This window comes from Hemitrygon akajei, chromosome 2 (assembly GCF_048418815.1).
Source record: "Hemitrygon akajei chromosome 2, sHemAka1.3, whole genome shotgun sequence".
Classification (NCBI taxonomy): Eukaryota; Metazoa; Chordata; class Chondrichthyes; order Myliobatiformes; family Dasyatidae; genus Hemitrygon; species Hemitrygon akajei.
Window position 1 is genome coordinate 92,653,385 of NC_133125.1, and position 22,871 is coordinate 92,676,255.

The window sequence follows — 22,871 nt, forward strand, 5'->3', positions numbered from 1 at the left end:
AGAGTGAAAAACAACAGCGGCAAATATCTGAACTCGATGAAGCTGGAAAGCAGAGGGATCACAGATTGGATGCGTTGGAAAATAAATTAACTTCAACTACTCAAATACTGGAAGAGTATAAACTCAAGATTATTGACCTGGGGAGTCTCAGTTGTAGACAGAACCTGTGAATAATAGGACTCCATGAAGACGTTGAGAGTGGTGACCTTACTAAATTCTTTTCTCAATTTTTAATGGATGTGTTTGACTCTGGAGCTCTCTCTACTACCCCTATACTTGATCGCCCCCAGCGGGCTTTAAGAGCAAAACCTCCTAAAGAGTTGAAGCCTTGACCTCTTATACTCTGATTCCACTTTGTGCAAACTAAGGAGTATTTAATTCAAATTGCCCCTCGGAAAGGGGTTATTGAACTTGAAGACCTCAAGTTTCATCTGATTGAAGACTACCGTCCTGAGGTAATGCGAGAAAGACCGCTTTTTAAACTGGTGATGTCTGAGCTTTATCAAAGGAAGTTTTAACCAGCTCTACTATTTCCAACTCATTTAAGGGTTGTTCTGCCTGATAAATCACGAAAAGGGTTTAAATCCGTGGAAGAAGCTCATCATTTCCTTAAGGATCAGCATTCGATCCCAGCTGTCTAATAAATTTACTGTTTCTTCATGACTGTATTCACTTGGTTTAGAATTTGATAACCAGTTCATAGATCCAGACTTGAAGTTCAAAGATTTTTGCCTTTGGTTTGATAACACTTGTACTCTTTTTTGGAGTATAGATGTTCATCATGCTTCTATGTTAAAGTTCCTTTTTTTCATTTGTTATTTTATTATTTTCAATTGTTTGCTTTAGAAAATAATTAAGAATTTGATTGAGTGATTGATTGTTTTTTCCCCTGAAATATTAATAAGATTGTATTCCATTTCATTTTTCAAGAACTCGCCTTTTTTTTGCAAACAACTGATTTTTTTTAACATTTGTTTGTTGTTGTTTATGGTATTCTTTTCTCAATGTTTTGACTATGGATGGCATTTTGCATTCTTCTCAATTTTTTTGTGTCTGTATTCATTTTGTTCATAAGTAAATAACCAGTTTATAGATTTGGACTGTTAAAGTTTGAAGATTTTTGCCCTTGGTTTGATAATACTCATACTTTGTTTTGGAGTATGGATGGGTGTCATGCTTCTGTGTTAAAGTTCTTTTTTTCTTTATTAACTTATTTTATTATTTTCAACTGTCCATTTTTGAAAATAATTAAGAATCTGATCTGGTGATTGATTTTTTTTCACAGAAATATTAATGAAATTGTATTCTGTTTCACTTTTCAAGATCTTGCTGTTCAAAATTTTTGCAAATGGCTGATTTTTTAAAAAACATCTGTTTGATTTTTTTATGGCATTCCTCTTTCAATGTTTTGACAATAGGTGGTATTTTGCATTTTTTCAATTTTGGAGGTTTCCTTTCAAGAGAGTGGGGGTAGAGGAGTTTCTAGTTAGCTTTCTGGCTGTCTATTGGCCAGTTTTCAGGCTTTTGTGGGTGGGTTGAGGGGCTATCTTTAGTTTTGTTTTCCATCTGGGCTGTTCTGAAACCACAAATAAGTCTGAATTGTCATAACTTCTAGTTCCCCTTTAAACCCTTTTCCCTCTTCCTGATTCATGAGTTGCCTATGAATTAAGGTTAACCCTTTGCATATCATATGGTTTATTCAAATAAAATGGATAATATTATTAACTTTGTCTCATGGAATATCAATGGTTTGAACCATCCAATTAAATGGAAGAAGATTTTAAAAGTTTTTCAAAGATTGAATGCTCAGATTATTTTTGCCCAGGAAACTCATGTGAGGAAGGAGGATAATCAGTGTTTTTTTAAGTTTTGGAAAAGCAAAAATTTCATTCTAACTGATAGGCTATGGTAAAAGGTGTATCTATTTTTATAGACTCCTCGATTTCATTTGTTCACTGTGAAACAATCTCAGACCCGAATGGTAGATTTCTATTAATTACCGGTTTACTTTATAACCAAAAAGTTGTTATGGTTAATATCTATGCACCAAATGCTGACTATCCTAGATTTTTTAAACATTTATTTGCATCTCTTCCTAATTTAAATGAATATATGTTGATAATGGGCAGAGATTTTAACTGTTGCCTGAATCCCTCGATGGACAGGTACTTCCAAACAAATCTGCTATTCTTATTAATTCCTTTTTAGTTGACTCTGGAATTTTTAGAAATTTTGAGGTTTATACATCCTAATGATAAAGAGTTCTCATTCTTTTCTCATGAATATCACAATTACTCCAGAACTGATTACTTTTTTATCGACTCTCTATTAGTTCCGTCTGTTACTGCCTTTGAGTACGATGCAATTGCCATTTCCAATCATACGCCTTTGAAACTATCAATTAAATTAACTGAAGTAACTTTTAGCGCTAGACAATGGTGGTTCAATTCTACTCTACTTCAGGACTTAAACTTTGTTAACTTTATTAAAGACCAGATTGCCTTTTTCTTTTCAACTAACTTTACAGAAGAAATTTCCAGTGGGATATTATGGTATACTTTTAAAATATACATCCATGGCCAAATTATTTCATATTCTGCTGGATTGAAAAAACTAATTAATAATAAAATATGTCCATTGGTTGATAAGATTAAATAAATTGATAAAATAAAATTCTGCTGCTCCCAATCTGGAGCTTTATAAAAAGAGAGTTGAACTTCAGAAGCAACACGGTTTGTTATTAACATCCCCGATTGAAAATCAATTACTTAAAACTAAGAGTCTAATTCATATACATGGTGATAAATCTGGTAAATTATTGGCCAACCAATTGAAAATTTCTTCGGCTAAACATCAGATTTTTAAAGTTTGTAAACAGGATGGTATTTTGATGGTTGACCATGATGAAATTATTAAATCTTTTCAAGAATTCTATACCTCTTTATACCAATCAGAATTTCCTGTTGATTCCACCATAATGCATGAATTTTTAAGGAAATTGAATATTCTGAAATTACCATTTAATGAACGTTTAGCATTAGATGCACCCATCATGGAAGAAGAAATAAAGAAAGCAATTTCTTTGATGAATTCTAGTAAAGCACCTGGCTTGGATGGGTATACATTTGAATTTAAAAAAAAAGATTCAAATCTACTTTCTCCTCGTTATGTAGAATTTTTAAGGATGCCTTATTTGTAGGTAAATTAGCACAATTCTTTTATGAAGCACCTATTTCTTTAATTTCTAAAAAAGATAAAGACCCCACTGAATGTGCATCATATAGACGTAGATCCTTGTTGAATGTGGACTCCAAAATCTTCTCCAAAATATTGGCAATTAGATTGGAAAATGTATGCCACAAATTGTCTCTGATGACCAGACAGGATTTATTAAAAATCATTACTCATATTTTAATGTTAGGAGGTTAATGAATATTGTAAATACTTCTTCATATAAAACTCCAGAATGTGTTATTTCTCTTGATGCTGAGAATGTGTTTGATAGAGTTGAATGGGAATATTTACTTAACATGCTTGAGAAATTTAATTTTAGCCCAAAATTTATATCTTGGATTAAATTGATATATCATACAGCTTTGGCTTCTGTACTTACCAATAATCAGAGATCCCCATTTTTCAGACTTTTTTGAGGTACTAGACAGGGCTGACCACTTACTATTTGATATTGCCTTGGAGCCCTTGGCAATCGCTTTTTATGATTCACCCAATATATTTGGCATTATTCGTGGGAGTGGGATGCATAAGATATCACTATATGCAGATGACCTGTTACTATATATCTGTAACCCAGAAAAATCCATCCCTGCAATAATATCACTACTTGCTCAGTTTAGTAGTTTTTCTGGTTATAAATTGAATCTTAATAAGAGTGAGCTTTCTCCATTAAATATGCAAGCTCCAATCTATAGACAATCACCATTTAGACTAGCTACTAAGTTATCTTTTTACCCTTAATAGATCACGTTAAACAACTGCTTACTAAATGGTCCCCATTGTCCTTATCATTGATTGGTAGAATTAATGCTATTAAGATGATTATTTTACCTAAATTTCTGTATCTACTTCAGGTGGTACCAATCTTCATTTCTAAATCCTTTTGTTATATTAATGATTCTAAAATTTCTTCATATATATGGCAGAATAAAAATCCTAGGTTAAGTAAGAAATATTTACAGAAATCAAAAAAGGGTGGCGGTTTGGCAATGCCAAACTTAAGATTCTATTATTGGGCAATTAATATTCGATCTTTAACATTCTGGACACAAGATTTGGAAGAAGTTCAATGTCCACAATGAGTGGACCTTGAGTGTGAATCTGTAGAGGAGTTCTCATTGGCTTCTATCTTAGGGGCCTTGATTCCCTTTGCACTTACTAAACTAAATAAACAAATGACTAATCCAATAACTAAACATACAATATGAATATTATTTCAATTTTGTAAATTTTTTGGATTGAATAAATTTATCCTATCAAGTCCTATTATATGTAATGTTTTCTTCCCACCATCCAGAATTGATCAAGCTTTTCTTTTATGGAAAACAAATAAAGTTGCCTAGCTCACATTTTTTTCAGATATTTACAGATTAGGTATTTTTTGAATGTTATTTTATCTACTTATCCAATATCACATCAAACTGAAATTACAGAAAAAAAATTAGGTTTAAAGCCCTATCAGAAGAGTTTAATAGAAATTATTTATGATCTGATTATGAAAATACATCTAGGTACATCTGATAAAATTAAGAATGAATGGGAAAGAGAACTTCAGGCAACTTTACTTATAGAGAAATGGGAGAAAATTCTCCAGCTAGTTAACACTTCTTCAATGTGTTCCAGACATGCTTTGATACAATTTAAGGTGGTTCATAGGGCCCATATGTCCAAGGATAAGTTAGCTTGTTTCTATTGCCATATAAATCCTGTCTGTGGCAGATGTAATTCTGAGGTAGAATTGACTCATATGTTCTGGTCTTGTCCACTTTTGAAAGAATATTGAAAAGGTATTTTTGATATTATTTCAGCAGTTTTGCGTATTGATTTACAACCTCATCCTATTACTGCAATTTTTGGATTACCAGTGATGGACTCTAGTCAATTATCCCCTTCAGCTTGCTGTTTGACTGCATTTGTTACATTAATAGCCAGAAGATCCATTTTGTTTAACTGGAAAGATTCTAATCCCCCTATACATTACAATGGTTTCCCCAAATGTTTAAAGTTTTAGGAGTGGCAGTATTGACCCTTCAGTTAAATTTGAAGAAACTTGGAGGCCATTTATTCAACTTTTTCATCTGATGTAAGCTGACCTTTTCCAAATCCTTCTCTCAATAACTTTTTGTTTGTGTATAGAGGAGCGGAGTTAATGACAAATAATAATTTTAACTGATGAAACATGGCAGCCCAGCTTTTGTTTTTTTTGTTGTTTTTTTTGGTTTAGGAAGACTTTTTCCTTCCTCTGCAAAAAAATTTTTTTGAATCATTTTCATGTTTAGTTACTAAGAGATTGGGATGCTTAGATTACACATGTTACTCAGAGTCTGTTTCTGTGTACATTAACCATTATTAATGTCATCCCCATATCTTTGTATCATCATCATTGTTATGTTTATCTACATGAAACTTAATAAAAACGATTGAGAAAGAATGGAAATGGGGAGGAATTTCTTCAGCCTGAGGGTGGTTATCTGTGGAATTCTTTGCGATAGTCAGCTGTGGAGGTCAAGTCTTTATGTATATTTAAGGCAGAGATTGATAAATTCTCAATCACTCAGGGCATGAAGGGATATGGGAAGAAGACAGGAGATTGGGACTGAGAGGAAATTTGGATCAGTCATGATGAAATGGCAGAGCAGTTCCAATGGGCCAAATGGCCTAGTTCTATTCCTATATTTTATGGTCTTATATTCAGAAGTTCTGGCAAAGGTTTACAATGGTTACAAGGGATTACAAAAAAATGAAAATAATATGCATGTATTCACCAAATCTGAATATCAACCATGCATCTGAAAGGTTCACATGATATTAAAACTATACAAGGTTAAACGTAGCTGCAATCACATGTTAGGGACAAAAATGTACACAATATTTATTACTGTTATTTAATTCCATGCCAAAACTTACCACAGAGAGAATCTTCTTCATCAGCACCATCTCTACAGTCATCCGCACCATCACAAACCCAACGATGAGAGATACATTTATGATTTGAGCATTCAAACTGATTCCATGTACAAAAGGAATCTGTAAATGAAAGCAAATATAATTTTACAATCAACTTAGTGGTTTGCTACAACTTAATGTTGCTGTTAACCTTCACACATTTGACAACATCCTGTCTGGTTCCATCTGGGAGCAACAAAAAATGTGTTCCCTGTTTTTGTCAGGATGTGTGTGTGTGCATGTGTGTGTGCGCGCGCACCCTTAATTCCTGGTGGAGTTGTCAGGGCGCCATCATGACAAGCTTTTTGCACCAATCTTTTTGGTGATTGCTCATCATATGGCGTGTCTTGGGCATCTGAAACCTGGTGGAGCCCATCGCTCTCCAGGTTTTTTTTTACGAGGTCAAGTTGCTCAACACTCAACCCAGGCACAGATGGAAAGCGTGCAATGGAGACGGCCAGATTCAAACTTTTGACCTCTTGCCTCAAAGTCCAGCCATAGTGGCTGATGCCACTGTGCCACCAGCCAGCTGCGTTGTCAGGATCTACTTCCCTTATTCTTAAATTGGCACGTTGTTCTGCAGTTCATGTGGTGTATCCTAAGTCTGAGGATGAAGATTTTCTTTCTTTCTTTCTTTATTTCACGAAACAGCATGGAGTTGGCCCTTCCAGCAGTACCTGACAAACCCGATTATCCATATGCTAATCACCAGCGAATTTACAATGACCAATTAAACCACCTGGTATGTCTTTGGACCGCAGGTGGAATTTGGAGCTCCTGAGGAAATCTCCTGCATTCCACCGGATGATGTAGAGAGACACCTTACAGAACAGTGCTGGAACTGAACTCCAAAGTCAGGAACAGTCCGAGCTGTAGTAGTGTCGTGCAAACCGCTATCTAACCATGGTACCCAAATTTGAAAGAAAATTTAATTCTGAATTTTTTAAATTGAGGGCCGGATACAATATATAACATTGAGTATAAAAGTTTAATTTAAAGACTAGAACCCTGCTAGTGTCATAATCAAAAAGCCTTCTGCTAGAATATGAATAGTAATCTTAACAATGAAATAAATAACTGCAGATGTTTGTTCCCATTAGCTCTTTCTATTACTTTCCAATATAGATGGTAATATTAAACACTTTTTCAGCAAGCAGAAAGCTAAAATATTTAACTGGATTTTGAAACAAGGGAAGAAGTTATATAAAATTTCAAAACTGTGTTAGAGCTTCAAATTGCAAACTATAAAACATTTTTTAAGAAAGGCTTTCTTTGCATATCCCAGACCTGCCGGTAGAATAATTAGCCCAGTTCATGACAGAAAAGAATCAAAGGGGAGTTAAAATGCATATGCGAGAGAAAGTAAGTTGCAGCAGTTCAGGGAACTAAAGTAGGAAGCATGAAGATGAGTTGAACTGTTCTCCTTGATGCTGGCAAAGACCAGATTGACTGAGTTACTGCTTTCTAAAAGTGTAGTACTCTCTCAAAAATGGGCAAGGTATTTAGCCGGAATTATTCTTCAGTAGCATGCTAACACTTAATATAAAAGGTTTGATAGTTAAAACCATTGCTGGTATAAATAAGATACCACAATGTGATTCATCAGCTCCATCTTCACAATCCTCTTCTTTATCACAAATCCAAAATGCGGGGATACATCTTCCATTAGGGCATGCAAAGTAGTGCTCCTTACATTTCAGTTTATGTTGAGCTGAAATAAAAAGCAGCATAAGGAAAGAACTTAGCAGTTTAAAGATCTCCCAGTAATTCTAAAGAGATAATATCACACATTGCTGATGTGTTCATATGTTCAAATAAGTGAACCCAACTGTTGAAAATGTAAATTAAAAACAAGACAGAGCTGAATATATCACAATCTGATAAAAATAATTAATATAATTAATGGTGATTTATCAGCACAAAGTTACAAAGATGTTGTGGCTGTCTTTCATTTTTGCCCTGCTCTGGCACTGAACAATGAAAAAGACCCTGCACTGCAGTATACCTTAGTTATGGCTGAATTTGAGATTCCAGATGACTGTGGTCTAACGGCACAGAAAGCACACCTACTTTCCAGGAGCAAAAGGAGGAAGACGGTTGAGTACATCTGAAAAAGTCTACAGACTCAATCCTGGGTCAGTCAGTCACTGATAAGAGCATTCCATCCCACACAGTATGATGAATGTTTGTCTTTCCCATCCTCTTTGGTTTGCTTTTAGATCATATAGGAAGCTTTTTGAAACATACAGCATATTGCATTGAAGCAATGGTTCAGAAAACCCCTTAATCAGTTATTCGGGCCTGTATATTGTGAGGCTGTTGTTCTTGCTCTTCCAGTCAAAGCATATCCCGAGAATCTCATTGGAAGGCAAAAGGAATGTGTTTGCACAAAATAATTGACCTAATACAGTGATCTGTAAACACAAATACTGATAATTTTATTCTGTCTTTGTGCTGAATGATCTATGAGATGGTTATTCATGGGATATATTTATTGGTCACCACCTCCCATCAATGAGTTTTGATTCAATTATATGCAACTGGAGACTGATACACCACACAGTATCAATTTCCTCTCCCATATTCTCTTCAAATATAGTATTCTACCAGGAGCACAATTTCAGTGTACTTGCCAGGATCCAGTTAGAGTGGACAGACTGTTCTTTGTCAAAGCAAGTTTTTCACTGTATCTTGGTACTTGTGACAATAATAAGCCAATATCAATAGCAATGCACAAGAGATTCTGCAGATGCTGAATATTCAGAGCAACACACACAAAATGCTGGAGGAGCTCAGCAAGCCAGCCAGCACCTATGGAGAAGAAAAAAAAGTCAACGTTTCGGGCCGAGACCTTTCACCAGGACTTATGAAAGGTGCTGAGGAAGAGTGCCAGCCGAAGAAATTGTTTCTTTATTCACCTCTTTAGATGCTGCCTGAACTGCTGAGCTCCTCCAGCACTTTTGTGTGTTATCAATACCAATACTAAGTGTGAAGCTTTTGCGTTTGTGTTTCTTGAAATATTAAAAAAAACAGTATGGTTCTATTTAAATTGATATAAGCATTTTAGTGTTGACTTATATCTTTAATGAGGAATGCAATCAAGGGAAACTACAATTGTGATACAGTTTGATACAATTGTGAGGAATGCCCTGAACCTCTAATCCATTCTTCAAGACTCAAGCAATCCAATGACTTTCATAGCTCCTCCTCACATTGACTCAGTGATCCCATAACTCCTGGTGAATTTCCAGATCTCCATTTACTACATAATAATTTAATAATCTATATCATTCATTTGAGTGAGGGGGTACAAGGATATGATATCAAAGTTTGTTGATGATATGAAGCTGGGTGGCAGTGTTATACGAAAATTGTAGAAAAGATTCAAGACTAAGTGAATAGACAAGGACCATACAAGATGAATATAATGCAGAAAAATTAGGTCATTCACTCTGGTTGATAAAACAGAATACACAAATCAGTGAAAGATAAAGTGCAGGGACAAAGCAATTAGGATGGCATGGTGTCTTTCACTGCAAGAAAATCTGAGCACAAAGCAAATGCATCTAACTGCAACTATATGCTTCTTCTTCTTGGGTGCGTACTTGTAATCTGCTATCACACTAATCTTGTGAGTCCTGAGTTAGATTGATGATGCTTGCATGGGAATGCTGGAAGCTTTCCACAGATGGGCCAGGAGGTACTTTATGGAATAATTGGTTGGGTGGGTAGTCTGAACTGATACACTCCTTTATGTGGCCAGGGCAGAGAATCCCAGGAATCAACTGGAATGTAGATTTGATTTTTTTTAATGCAAAACAGTGAATTTTTCCTTTGTCTGGCTGAGAATCTCTTCACAATAATTCTTGGTGACTTAATCACAAAATTTTTGTACTTATCTGATCTCCCTCCCTTAGGAAGGATATACTACTGATAAATGGATTGCAAAAAAGGTTGACAGAATAGATTCCTCCAGTGGAAAATTTGTCCATATAGAAAGGATTATGCAGACTTGGCATAATATTTCTTGGGTTTCAAAGAAGGAACGATGACCTTATTGAAATGAACAAAATTCATATAAGGCTTTGTAAAGTACATGCCAATCTGATATACCCTGAGTCTCAAACCAAAGCCACAGCTTCAGAATAAGGAGTAGACTATGCAGGACAGAAATGATAAAAAAAACTTCTTCACCAGCTGGTGGTAAATTTTTGGAGTTCTCTGACCATGAATCCTTTGTTCCTGAGTACATTCCAGATGATGATGGTTAGATTTTTTTGATGTTAGAAGATGCAAGGAATTTGGCTTTAGTTCAGGGAGGTGATACTGAAGTAAATGTTCAGTTATGATTTTCTGAAATGTTAGAACAGGCACAAGGGAGTGAATAGCCTACTCGTGCTCTTATTTCTGATACTCTAACTTCGGTAAGCATGCCCATTTTAGTTTACAAAATTAGTTTAAATAGTGATTGTTTTGTAGATACAAAACCATCTATTGTCAAATTTGCAGAGATCAACTCTGCACCAGATGGACTGAACAATTTTGTATATTTCTTTTTGCACACCTGTCATTTTCCCATAGTCATACATACACAAAATAATATCATTATCTGCAGGAGAATCATTTCCATAACATCCATTTCCAACTCTGCAGTTATCAATGGAGCAGAAAGTGGAACCCTATAATCATTGTTAAACTGTTTATATTCAGGACCATACAACACTATTTTGTTGCAGTTTTAGCTATGCAAAGGGATATTCTGCTCTCAGTGAGAGATATCAGGTTGCCCTGCATACTATTCAAACACCTCCTGAAAGACAAAAAGACTGCTGTGATTAACAACAATATGTTGTTGAGGTGGACAGTCAAAGAGCACCTTGGTAGTGACACTGATGGTCTTTTACTGCAGTTATTATTATAGCCCAAGTTCATAGTAAGTGTATTATCACAGTACATATCTGTCACCTTATACTACCTTGAAATTCATTTTCTTAAAAGCATTCACAGTAGAACAAAGAAATGCAATATAATCAATGAAAAACAAAATACAAACAAAGACTGACAAACAACCGATGTGCAAAAGACATATTGCTCCTGACTGGCCAATCAGAGACAGTGAGCATCCTCAGGGCAGGAACCAAAGACATGCCAATCTAAGACCACCACATCTTATATGGGTCTTCATAGAAGGAGGGTACAGTGTTTGTAGACTCGGGGCTTCCAAAACTGTTTTGTCCAACACTTCTGAGTTACTGTGAGAAGATTTTAGACCACACTTATGTCTCTGGAGTACTTCTGATAAGGAAATTATTTTCACATTAACTTTAACTTCCTAATTATTTGTTTCTTTTAAGTGACCTCAGCAAACTACAGCACTGTCAGCAAATGTGGTTCTCAGCACTGCTTCAGAGAAGTCTCCGTGACTCCTTACTCCACAACAAATGATTTCATCTACATATTTTAATTTCATTGGGGCACAGAAATTTGCCAGCAATACAGATTTCTCGCAAGTGCAGCTTTCCTTCTGTGTCTGTATCTTGTTACAAACAAGATCAGTCTCACGCAATGCAAAATCTGTATGAAATTCCAATTGGAGTGCATTTTAAGCCATTGCAATAATGGCTTTTCAAGGTATAGTGTGGGAGCTAACTGATTAAGCTTAAACTATAAAAGCACTGGCTTTCTTTCAGCCCAATACAAATGGATTTCATTAATGAAGTTTCATGATATGTTGCATAATCCACCATTTCCCAATCATTCTTTCCCATCTGTCAATTAAATTTCATGTATAACGGGGGATAGACACCATAGAAGGGGTAACATGAAGGAGATATGTCATCTCAACAGACTCTCTTATAATTTTCTGGCTCACATAGAAGCCTCTGTCTTAAAGGTAATAATGATAATGAATGTAAGAGCAGAGCCAAGAAGGGATAAAGATAACAGATTGTAATCAGCGTCATGCAAAGGGTCTGACATATTCATTGTCAAAAATAACAGGGCAGTGGTTGAATGGGTCTAAGTATCTCACAGTCACATGCTCTACAATCTTTCGGGGGAGATCATCAGTTCTTGTTCAAGTGTGAAATGTTTACATGATGTGCATTATAATAACAAATATCACAGATAAAATATGGTAGAATATGCAGTAATAACAGTGAGCTTCACACCAATGTGACTTACCATTGTACAATTATAGATTGTACTTGAGAATGCATTTCAACAGTACTTGTGTCTTCAGAACATATTCAACGTCAAGTCACGTGAAGCATTACCAGAGCATAGTTTGGATAAGCACATGGATGGTAAGGGTATGGAAGGATATGGTCCGGGTGAAGTTTGATGGGACTAGACGGTTCCAATGGTTTGGGATGGACTAGATTGTCCAAAGGGCCCGTTTCTGTGCTGTAGTTTTCTAAGACTCTATCATGGCATTTTCTAGTAAAATAACAAATCCCAGTGCTTTCCTTCTTTCATGTTAATTTAAGAACATAGGTTTCAATGTTCCATTTCAATGCTCAGCATCTCTTGTGGATGCAGTCTGACTGCTGGATGACTTACTCCTTCTCTTTGAATCCATATAGATGTCCTCAGTGACCTAAATGCAGCAATCTTACTACTTTCAATCACATGAACCGGGTCAAGTTAAGCAATCGAGGTTTGTGGTTCTGTGAGTTGACTACAGTGGCAGGTGCATCAACATTTTCTTGAAGCTGCACAGCATCTCTTAAATCTGCATATGAATGTCCTGAGGCAATAACCTTTTGGCACTCACACCATTGTTTTAGTCCCCACACCCAGCTTGCACACCTTAAGTACTGGTGCTTGGTCCTTTCTATCTTTACTCTGAGTCTTCTTTAACTTCTGCTTGCTATGCAATCTGAGTGTGACTCCACTGTGAGTTGGTGGGGTATGTCATAGCTCCTTCAAAAATAGATGAGTTAATGTAGAACAACCTATACACGCGTGCCATCTTTCATTCATGCAGAAGAGCTACGTACTCATGAAGAACTGTGGTAGCTGTGGAACTGTGAGGTACTGATAGGCTTGCTCCCAAGAATAGAAATTTAATGTGGAACTCTCTGCTCAATAAGTTCATCAGATTACACTCTAACAGCATTTTGCTGTTGCTTTCAAGATCCGTTTCTGCAGTAGCTGTCGACTGAATTGGTTAGCAGCATATATTGAGATTTTTGTTCCAGAAGTGCATCACATGCAGTGAAGAGTTCATGGTCTCCAAGCTCCAGAACATCTCTTGCGAAAGTTTTGAGATAGACTCCTCCAAGTGTCCTGTCACCTGTAAGTCAGAGCTGCCATCTCACAAGCCATCTTGCTGTGAACTTGTATCAGTCTTTTCAAGAACACACCACAGGCACAAGGATGAATGGATCCTTCCTCTCTTACACTTCCACTGAATTTCTGGATAGACTCCCCATATATTCTGCCAGGCTGCTGGTGCTTAGTGAATTTCCTTCTCTAGCATCTCCTGTAGCACTTCTCCTCCTTCTCTGAGGGAAGGAGCTACGTGAGTGAATTATAGCATCCTCTCCTAAATGGTCATGTTATATCATCATTATTATTACGGCAATATTGTATGAGATAGGCAATTATGGTCTCATGACCATGATTGTTCTTGGCAAATTTTCCTACAGAAGTGGCTTGTCATCGCCTTCTTCTGGGCAGTGTCTCAGTGGCAAAGGAAGTGTAAGCCTGCAAGAAGTCACCCTTGGGCAAGGTGTAGCACCTACTTAGCCCCCTCCCCCCTTGATCCCCTGATCATGGTCAAGTGAAGCCATGGGAACAAGTGGTGGATGGTCGTTTCAGCAGCTGTTACATATAACAAGTCACATGTTACATATTACATGTAACATGACCAATTAAACCAGGCACACAATCTCTGAAGAGTATTGATAATGGCTGGGGTCACCCATCTTGTAAAGACACTGCACAGAAGAAGATGCCACAGTACAGATGATAAAGAAGTCAGATCACAGTGTAATGAAACATAGGCACTGAAGCTATCTGGAATAATTCATATACCTGTTGTAAATGTGGTTTGGACCTCTATGGATCCTGTAATCTTATGAAGTGACATACTCCAGCTCTGAAATCATATGTCTCCACCTTCCACTGTGGGTGCACTGTTCCATTTCTTTTTTTATGTAGATATTTTTATTGAATTATAAATAGATACACATAAGAAAAAAAAAACAAAGCAAAAAAAAGAGAAAATACTCCCTCCCACTCTGAATTTTTTAAGCTCATCAAAACGGAATAGCAATTGTTTTGCTACTTATAAGTACAACTGGAGTAAAGACTTGGAACATTGGCCTATAATGTCCGTGCTGAATTAAACAAATTCCATCTGCTTGCACATGAGTCATATCCCTCCATTCCTGCGTGTTCATATGCCTGTCTAAATGCCTTCTAAACTTCACTATTATTTCTGTTTCCATCACAACCAGCAGCAAGTCCGCTTAGCACTTGCTGTGTTTGAAAACTTGTCGCATGTATCTCCATTAAGCTTTCCCCCTCTGACTTTAATGTTATGTCCTTTGGCCTACTACAAGCATGCTGACCTGTGTGTCCTGTTTCACTAATCCCATTTGTCTGTACTAGTTCCGTATGCTTCTATGTTGTCTATTCAAGTGTCAGTCTAAATGTCTTTTAAATATTGTGAGTGTACCTGACTCAACTACCTCCTTTTGGCCATTGGTTCCAGAATTTAGCCACTTACTGTGTAACAAATTTAGTAACAACTAAATTTCCCCTCAAATCCCCTAAAAAAAAACTCCTTCTTTTCAGTGGAAGAATTGTTTGTCTTGTTTCAGATACCCCTGCCCTGGGATATGTAGGATTTATGTTTGGAATTTCATGATCCAGACAATATTTCCATTAAGTCTGGCATCATTGAACCTTTATTGAACTTTCACAGATTTACACGATGACAGAGAACAACAGGAAATTAAAACAGAAGAGGTGGTATTTTCATGATGGGTATTATGCTCTGTTAGTTTACTGCTCAAGGCATAAATATGCAAATTAGCCCTAGATAAAATGAAAGAAATTTATTATTTACCATCACTGTTGTGCAGTATTAAAAGATAATGATAGATAAACCACGTAGCTGTATTGCTTTAAAAGTTTCCTTGATCTGTCGAAAGTCACCGCATGTTGGGAAATTTATAATGATGAATTTAAACATCTTAACAAGATGTATTTGGGCTATAAAGAAAACTACTTACATTGGCAATTCAGTTCATCTGTGTAGTCACCACAGTCATTGGATCCATCACAAATCCAGGATGGAAGGATGCAAAGTGAGGTGCTGTTACATTTTATGTAATTTGTTTCCTTAACTCCAACTCGATGGAAGCCTGTACAGTCTGTGTTACCTTAAAAATAATTGATAGAAATCATGATGATAATATTTGCAACTTGCTGGTGAGAACTCATCACAAATGATTTCTTTACTAATAATAAATACAAATTATTATATAGCTGCAAAATTGCATCAATAATATTATAGAGTTTCTATTTTTATTGTCATCTATGAAACATCTAAAGGTATGCATACGTGTCTAGGCAGCATTATTATGTTTTTAGCAAACAATGCCTTCAGGGAATTTCTAATGGCCAACAAGACTGCATCCACTTTGTGTGAAATGCCAACCGCACATTGAGCCGTTGCCAGAACTTGACAACTTACTGCAATCAATTTCATCAGAAGCATCTGCACAATCGATCAGCTGGTTGCACTGTGCTGCTTTGACGATGCAAGTCCCATCTCTACACCGAAATTCAGTTGCACTGCACGAGGAATCTGTGAAACAAAGCAAAGCACAGGGTGAGATCCTCTCTTTGTTGACTTAACTAATTTAAATTGATAAATATTCACTCTTATAATAGCAATCTTGAATTTCCAATCCTCAAACTCTACTGAAAATCCAAAGAGCCAGCAGCAAACCTTGGGCTATCATTTAGATTTGATTCAGATTGTACAAATTAAATGTATACAAAATCATCAGGGTTATTGACAGGGTAAATGCAAGCAGACTTTTTCCACTGAGGTTGGGTGGAACTACAACGAAAGGCCACGGGTTAAGGGAGAAAGGTGAAAATTTTAAGGGGAATATGAGCAGAAACTTATTCACTCAAAGGGTGGTGAGAAGGCGGAATTAGCTGCCAGCACACGTGGTGCATGCAAGCTTGATTTTAATATTTGAGGAGTTTGGATAGGGACATGCAGGATAGGGGTATGAAGGGCAATGGTTTTGGTGTAGGTCGATGGGGGTGGGCTGTTTAAATGGTTCGGGATGGACTTGATGGGCTGAAGGGCCTGTTTCTGTGCTTTTTTTCTATGCCTCTGTGACTATGACTAATATGGGGAATACAAAGTTAATATACTAGCTCCATTAGAATTAGTACATTTTTAATTACAAGTTACTCTGTACTTAGGAGAATTAAAAGGAAACTTGAAATCAGGAGTCCAACTCGCTTAACTGCAGAGAGATTAAACATTGGAAACAAAATAGTAAATATAATCTCTGAAAAAAGCATACAGTTGATTATATTTAATAATTCTACAAACTCAGGCAGTTATCTATCTAGAAATGAATTCTTCCAATCACAACAGCCAATTTATACAATTTTGCTCATTGGCTGTGACCAAGTCAATACAAAGATATATCAACATGAGTACTTCTCACATCACCAAGCTAATACTTACTATTGCAGGTTACTTCATCAGAGTTGTCAGCGCAATCATCCACTCCATCGCACCACTTTGCATTGGACACACAGCGGCCATTGTAGCAATGCTTAAAGCCTTTTCTACAACTCCTGTTTGCTGGTGCAAGGAAACAATAAAAACAAACATTAATAGCAAGGTGATAAATTCACCACCCTGATAGATGAGAAGTCAAGCAAGAAAATGCATATTTCAAGATCCAGTAATTATTTTACTAAGTTAGTAACAGTTAAAGAAGTACCCATTAACCTCATTTATCTCCAAGCTATTGTTTTCCTGAACATGTTTACAGTTGTATGTAATCCCATATATTTACTACTGTTCTGTAAGAATACAGACACCATATATGCTCTCAGACCATGATTAGCTCATTCACTACATGCTGGGTACATTCCTGGTGTGCTCTGCTTTGCTGCTCCCAAGATTAATTGACTAAATTGTCGACAAAGCTTGTCTGACAGCAATTGTAACACAGCCCTGTTGAGTACAAAATAGTAGATGGGCAAATGTACTAAGTTTGATAGAATGCATCAGTGGTAAAGCCACAATCGATGTTAACGCTCTTGAAGGAAGCTACCCACAAAGATTAAATGAACTTGGTGCTATAAATTTCACCTTTATCAATGTCATCAAATCTGGGAGCTGCCTAATATATAATTATAATGATGACACCAAGCAGGCTGTCAATAAATCTCATTAAATATTGACATACAGCAAATCAGGATATACAGTACTGTGCAAACGTCTTAGGCACATATATATGGCTGGGGTGCCTGAGACTTTTGTACGGTACTGTAGCAATTTTATGTATTGCACAGTACTGCTGCCACAAAAAAAAACACAAATTTCATGACATGTGAGTGATGATAAACCTGATTCTGATATGGGTCTCTGTTGTGGACTAAGAGTGGGAAAGGGGCAGGGAGAGGGCAGTCATAATTGGGAAAAGGCGAAGCACCTCTGTAATGATCAATAAACCAATTGTTTAGAATCAAATGACCTTGCCTGATATCTCAGGGCTGGGTGGGTCTGCATCTTTGCTGTACATCACTCCTGATACGACACTCCTTCTTTGCCACCAGTCCTACACACATCCCATGGCACTCCACTCTCATCATTCCCAACATTCTTTGCTCTCCCTAGATCTACAAACTCACTCTCTGCTCCATGTTGACAAATGTGGCACTGTAGAAATGTTTTAGGCATCCTAGCTATATGTATGTGCCTAAGGTTTGTGCATAGTACTGTACAATTATATAATTTTTAACAGATTGTGAATTAACTATTCAAACATTTGAGATTAAATAAAAGACAGAATACCATAAACTTAAATAACTTAATCATTTATGGTATTATGAAATATTTATTTCATTATATAGCAAACTAAACATTTAAAAATATATTTTCCTTTGGTCAGAGAGGTTGCTATGCAAAAAGTGTGCTTTAGTTTGCTATTAGAATTCAGTTTTCACATCTTTCAGCAGAGTATAATATTTTTAGAATATTTTAGTTTGAGAACTTTTACAAATATCTTAAGATCTTTCCCTTTCAAAGATTTTTACAGATTGCACTGGGGAAGACTGTAACTATACACCTTGTGGAGGAGATAGCAACAACAAGACTTCTCTGCATTACCACTGAGTGCGAATTCTGAGTCTCTTTTGCATTCACTTTATAGCCTATTTTAACACGGTGTTAAAGTTTTAATGGCAATAGGTTTAAAAAGTGTTGGCAAATTAGTAAAATAAAACTCACAGGCGTACAATTTCAAACTAACCATCTATCGGTCTGTGCAGGCAATAAATTACTTTGTAAACACAGTCACTTGTTTAATATCAGTAATTGGAACAATCATCAACATCCCATGAAATGATGAGATAAACAATCTCTAAATTTGCTTTTTGGTGCTGCTTGAATGGGATGAAACTCCTGGTTTATCTTCAATGATGCCATAAGGAGAGACGGCAATACCAAACAACATCACTGACAATATAACACTTTCTCAGCCATACATTGTAGTCTCAGCAGTTTATGCTGAATGTTAAAGGTACCAAATAGCCTTAGTGGTTCACTGTTCTCTCCTATCAGACTCCTTCTTCTTTATTCCTTTACCTTTTGACTCATCACCTCCTAGCTTCTTACAACATCCCCTCTCTCCCACCCACTTATCTACTCACTTTCCCCTTCACTTGGTATCACCTACCACCTGCCAGCTTGTACTTCTCCCCCTAGCCCAACCTTCTGATTCAGGCTTTTGCTTTCTTGTAGTCCTGATGAAGGGTCTCAGTCCAAAATGTTGACTGTTTATTTCCCTCAATAGATGCTGCCTGACCTGTTGAGATTGTCAAATATTTTGTGTGCATTGTTAAAGCTTTCAAATAGTTACAAATTAATTATAGTAGAAAATATGCAAGAAACATTAAGCAAATTTCCTGGTATATTTTCCAGCGTTCTTGGTGACAACCGAACAGGCCTAAAATTTAATGCTGTTGCTACAAATTAATGGAACAAACTTCAAGCTTTATCATAAAACATAATTCAAACCAAAAGAGTGACTATTTGATAATGTGTCATTATCAACATTAACAATCACAAAACAATTTATTCAACAAATTTTACTGACCTTAATACCTTGAAATTTTTGCAATGAATAAACCCCTAATAGAAATATTAGCATATGCATGTGCTTTTGTAGGATACCTACAACATGAACATTACAAACTTCATAATATCCTTAATAAAAATAATGCACAGATGCCAGGAATAGAGTTACAGAGCATTACAACACAGAAACAGGCCTTTTGGCCCATCTGGTTCATTCCAAATTATCATTCTGCCTAGTCCCATTGAGGTGCCTATCTATCTATGTACCTATCCAAATTTCTCTCAAATGATTAAATCAAATCCACTTCCACCACTTCTGTTAGTAACTGATTCCATACACTCACCATCATCACCCCTTCATGTTCCCTTTAAATATTTCACCTTTCACCCTTAGACAGACAGACAGACATACTTGATTGATCCTGAGGGAAACTGGGTTTCGTTACAGCCGCACCAATCAAGAATAGTGAAGAAATATAGCAATATAAAACAATAAATAATTAAATAATAACAAGTTAATCATGCCAAGTGGAAATAAGTCCAGGACCAGCCTATTGGCTCAGGGTGCCTGACACTCCGAGGTAGGAGTTGTAAAGTTTGATGGCCACAGGTAGGAATAACTTCTATTACGTACCCGTGACACGTGACAGTGGTACCCTTGTCACGTGACAGGTATTGAAGCTATACTGGACTTGAGGTAATGGTCTTGTGATGGTGGAGTGACGTCATTTTCCCTCCAGTAGAGGTCATGTGACAGTATTTTTTTACAGGGTATAAAAGGAGGACCCCTCTCTGTGAGGAGGGGCAGTTCGTGGCTGGATTTGTCATGTTGACTTCATGCCACTGCGTGATTTAATGTTATGACGCTGTTTAGTTGAAAGATGGAGTTTTATTTAATGCCTAAAGTTTAAAAGGTCATTGCCAGCAGTTTTTTTATAATACTGCTAGTTGAGAATCAGTGGAGAGTGAAGATCAGAGTTCGGGAGTTAAAAGATCGAGGAAAGTCGATTTCGACGGTGAAACAGGTTCGACCTTGTTTGATCCTCATTCGGAAGGAATTCGTTGACTGTCCCCGTGTTAATCCCTGTGAATAGCAGAAAGGGTTGGGAACAGTTTTGTAAAGGAAAGGTCAGTGCCTTTATGCCGTTTCATTCTTCATCTTCCTAAATTCTTCGTGGGAAAAGTAGTTCGCCTGGGAACCGCAGCAAAACGATGTGAAAGAGAATTTAAATCATCTTAAAAAGTCTCTCCCTTAAATGGACTGTAAGCATTTTGAACTTTTGCAATACTACTTTGAAGAACTGTTTTTGCAACATCGCTTTAAAAACTGTTTAAGCTTCATTGCTTTAAGAACTGTTTAAGCTGCCGCACAGCAGCTGATTTCCGGTTACGTTAGTGATTTGTTTACTTTTGGTGATTTGTTTTTCAGTGTTTAATAAACATGTTATTTGTTATAAAAACCCCTGCCTCACTCATATATTTATTGTTGCTGAATCCATAACACTTCCTATGACGCTCGGTGTTACATCTCAGCGGAATGAGTCTCTGGCTGAATGTACTCCTGTGCCTAACCAGTACATTATGGAGTGGATGGGAGTCATTGTCCAAGATGGCATGCAACTTGGACAGCATCCTCTTTTCAGACACCATCATCAGAGAATTCAGTTCCACCCCCACAACATCACTGGCCTTACGAATGAGTTTGTTGATTCTGTTGGTGTCTGCTACCCTCAGCCTGCTGCCCCAGCACACAACAGCAAACATGATAGCACTGGCCACCATAGCCTCATAGAACATCCTCAGCGTCGTCTGGCAGATGTTACAGGACCTCAGTCTCCTCAGGAAATAGAGACAGCTCTGCCCCTTCTTGTAGACAGCCTCAGTGTTCTTTGACCAGTCCAGTTTATTGTCCATTCATATCCCCAGATATTTGTAATCCTCCACTATGTCCACACTGACCCCTTGGATGGAAACAGGGGTCACTGGAGCCTCAGCCCTCCTCAGGTCCACCACCAGCTCCTTAGTCGTCTTCACATTAAGCTGCAGATGATTCTGCTCACACCATGTGACAAAGTTTCCCACCGTAGCCCTGTACTCAGCCTCATCTCCTTTGCTGATGCATCCAACTATGGCAGAGTCATCAGAAAACTTCTGAAGATGGCAAAACCCCCATGATCTCCAGTTGTAGTCCCATCTATACTGTGGAATGTTTTGCCTTATCACCATAACCTTGCTAGAAACTCTCTCTATATTCACATTTTGTGCTTCTATAAAAATTCTTCCTAAGTTATTACAGTAGCACAAAAGAATCCTCAAGGACATTCCTGGAGAGAGAAGGGAGTTAAGGTCTTATTAACCCTAATGGCTGATTCAAAGGAAATGTATAATATTGAAGACACCGAAGGATGAATAGCCTTTATCAGTTCAACAAACACTTGAAGTTATAAACACAAGAGATTCTGCAGATGCTGGAAATCCAGAGTAACACACACAAAATGCTAAAGGAGCTCAGCAGGAAAAAGCAGATCTATGGAGGGGAATAAATTGTCGACATTTTGGGCTGAGTCCCTCTATCATGACTGGAAAGGAAGGGTGAAGAAGCCAGAATAAGGTGGTGAGGAAGCGGAAAAGGTAAAATCTGAACGGTGATAGGTGAAAGTAGGTATGGGGAAGGGGTGGGTGGGTGGGGGGGAGGGATGAAGTAAGAAGTTAGGAGGTGAGAGGTGGAAAAGATAAAGTGTTGAAAGAGAAGGAATCTGATAGTAGAGCAGAGTGGACAATGGGAGAAAGGGAAGAAGGGTCACAAGAGGGTGGTGATAAGCTGCTGAGGAGGAGAAGGGTTAAGAGAAGAGTGAGAATGGGAATGGAAATGGGAGGAAGGAGAAGGAGGAGGAAGGTAGAGAAATCAATGTTCATGGCATCAGTTTAGGGTCTACCAGACGGAATATGAGGTGTTGCTCCTCTAACCTGAGAGTGCCCTCATAGTGGCAGTAGAGGAAACCATAAACTGTCATTTTATAATGGGAATGGTGAATGGAATTAAAGTGGCTGTCCACTCAGAAATCCTACTTGTTGCAAAGAGAGTGAAGGCGCTCGACAATGAATCTGTGTCTGGTAGAAGAGGCTGTGCTGGGAGAACCAGATACAATGAATGATGCCAAGAGACTCACATATGGGTGTTGCCTCACCTTGAAGAACTGCCTGGGGCCCTGAATAGTGTTCAGGAAGTAGGAAAATCGGGCTGCTGCATTACTTCTTTCCACTTGCAAAAGTGCCAAGAGGGAGATCAGTGGGAAAAGATGCATAGTCAAGGGAATACTTGAATTTATCTGAAGTG

General features: G+C 37.3%; 1 protein-coding gene across 1 annotated transcript in view; it reads right to left on the reverse strand.

The window, feature by feature from the left end:
- Positions 1–22,871, reverse strand: part of LOC140714547 (low-density lipoprotein receptor-related protein 1-like) — a 1,940,354-nt gene that overhangs the window by 294,935 nt on the left and 1,622,548 nt on the right. The window contains exons 47-51 of the mRNA XM_073025830.1: positions 16,910–17,029; positions 15,890–16,003; positions 15,426–15,575; positions 7,769–7,891; positions 6,142–6,261 (exon numbers count right to left, since the gene is read on the reverse strand). Coding sequence (XP_072881931.1) covers positions 6,142–6,261; positions 7,769–7,891; positions 15,426–15,575; positions 15,890–16,003; positions 16,910–17,029 — 627 coding nt within the window. The remainder of the gene's footprint in view (positions 1–6,141; positions 6,262–7,768; positions 7,892–15,425; positions 15,576–15,889; positions 16,004–16,909; positions 17,030–22,871) is intronic.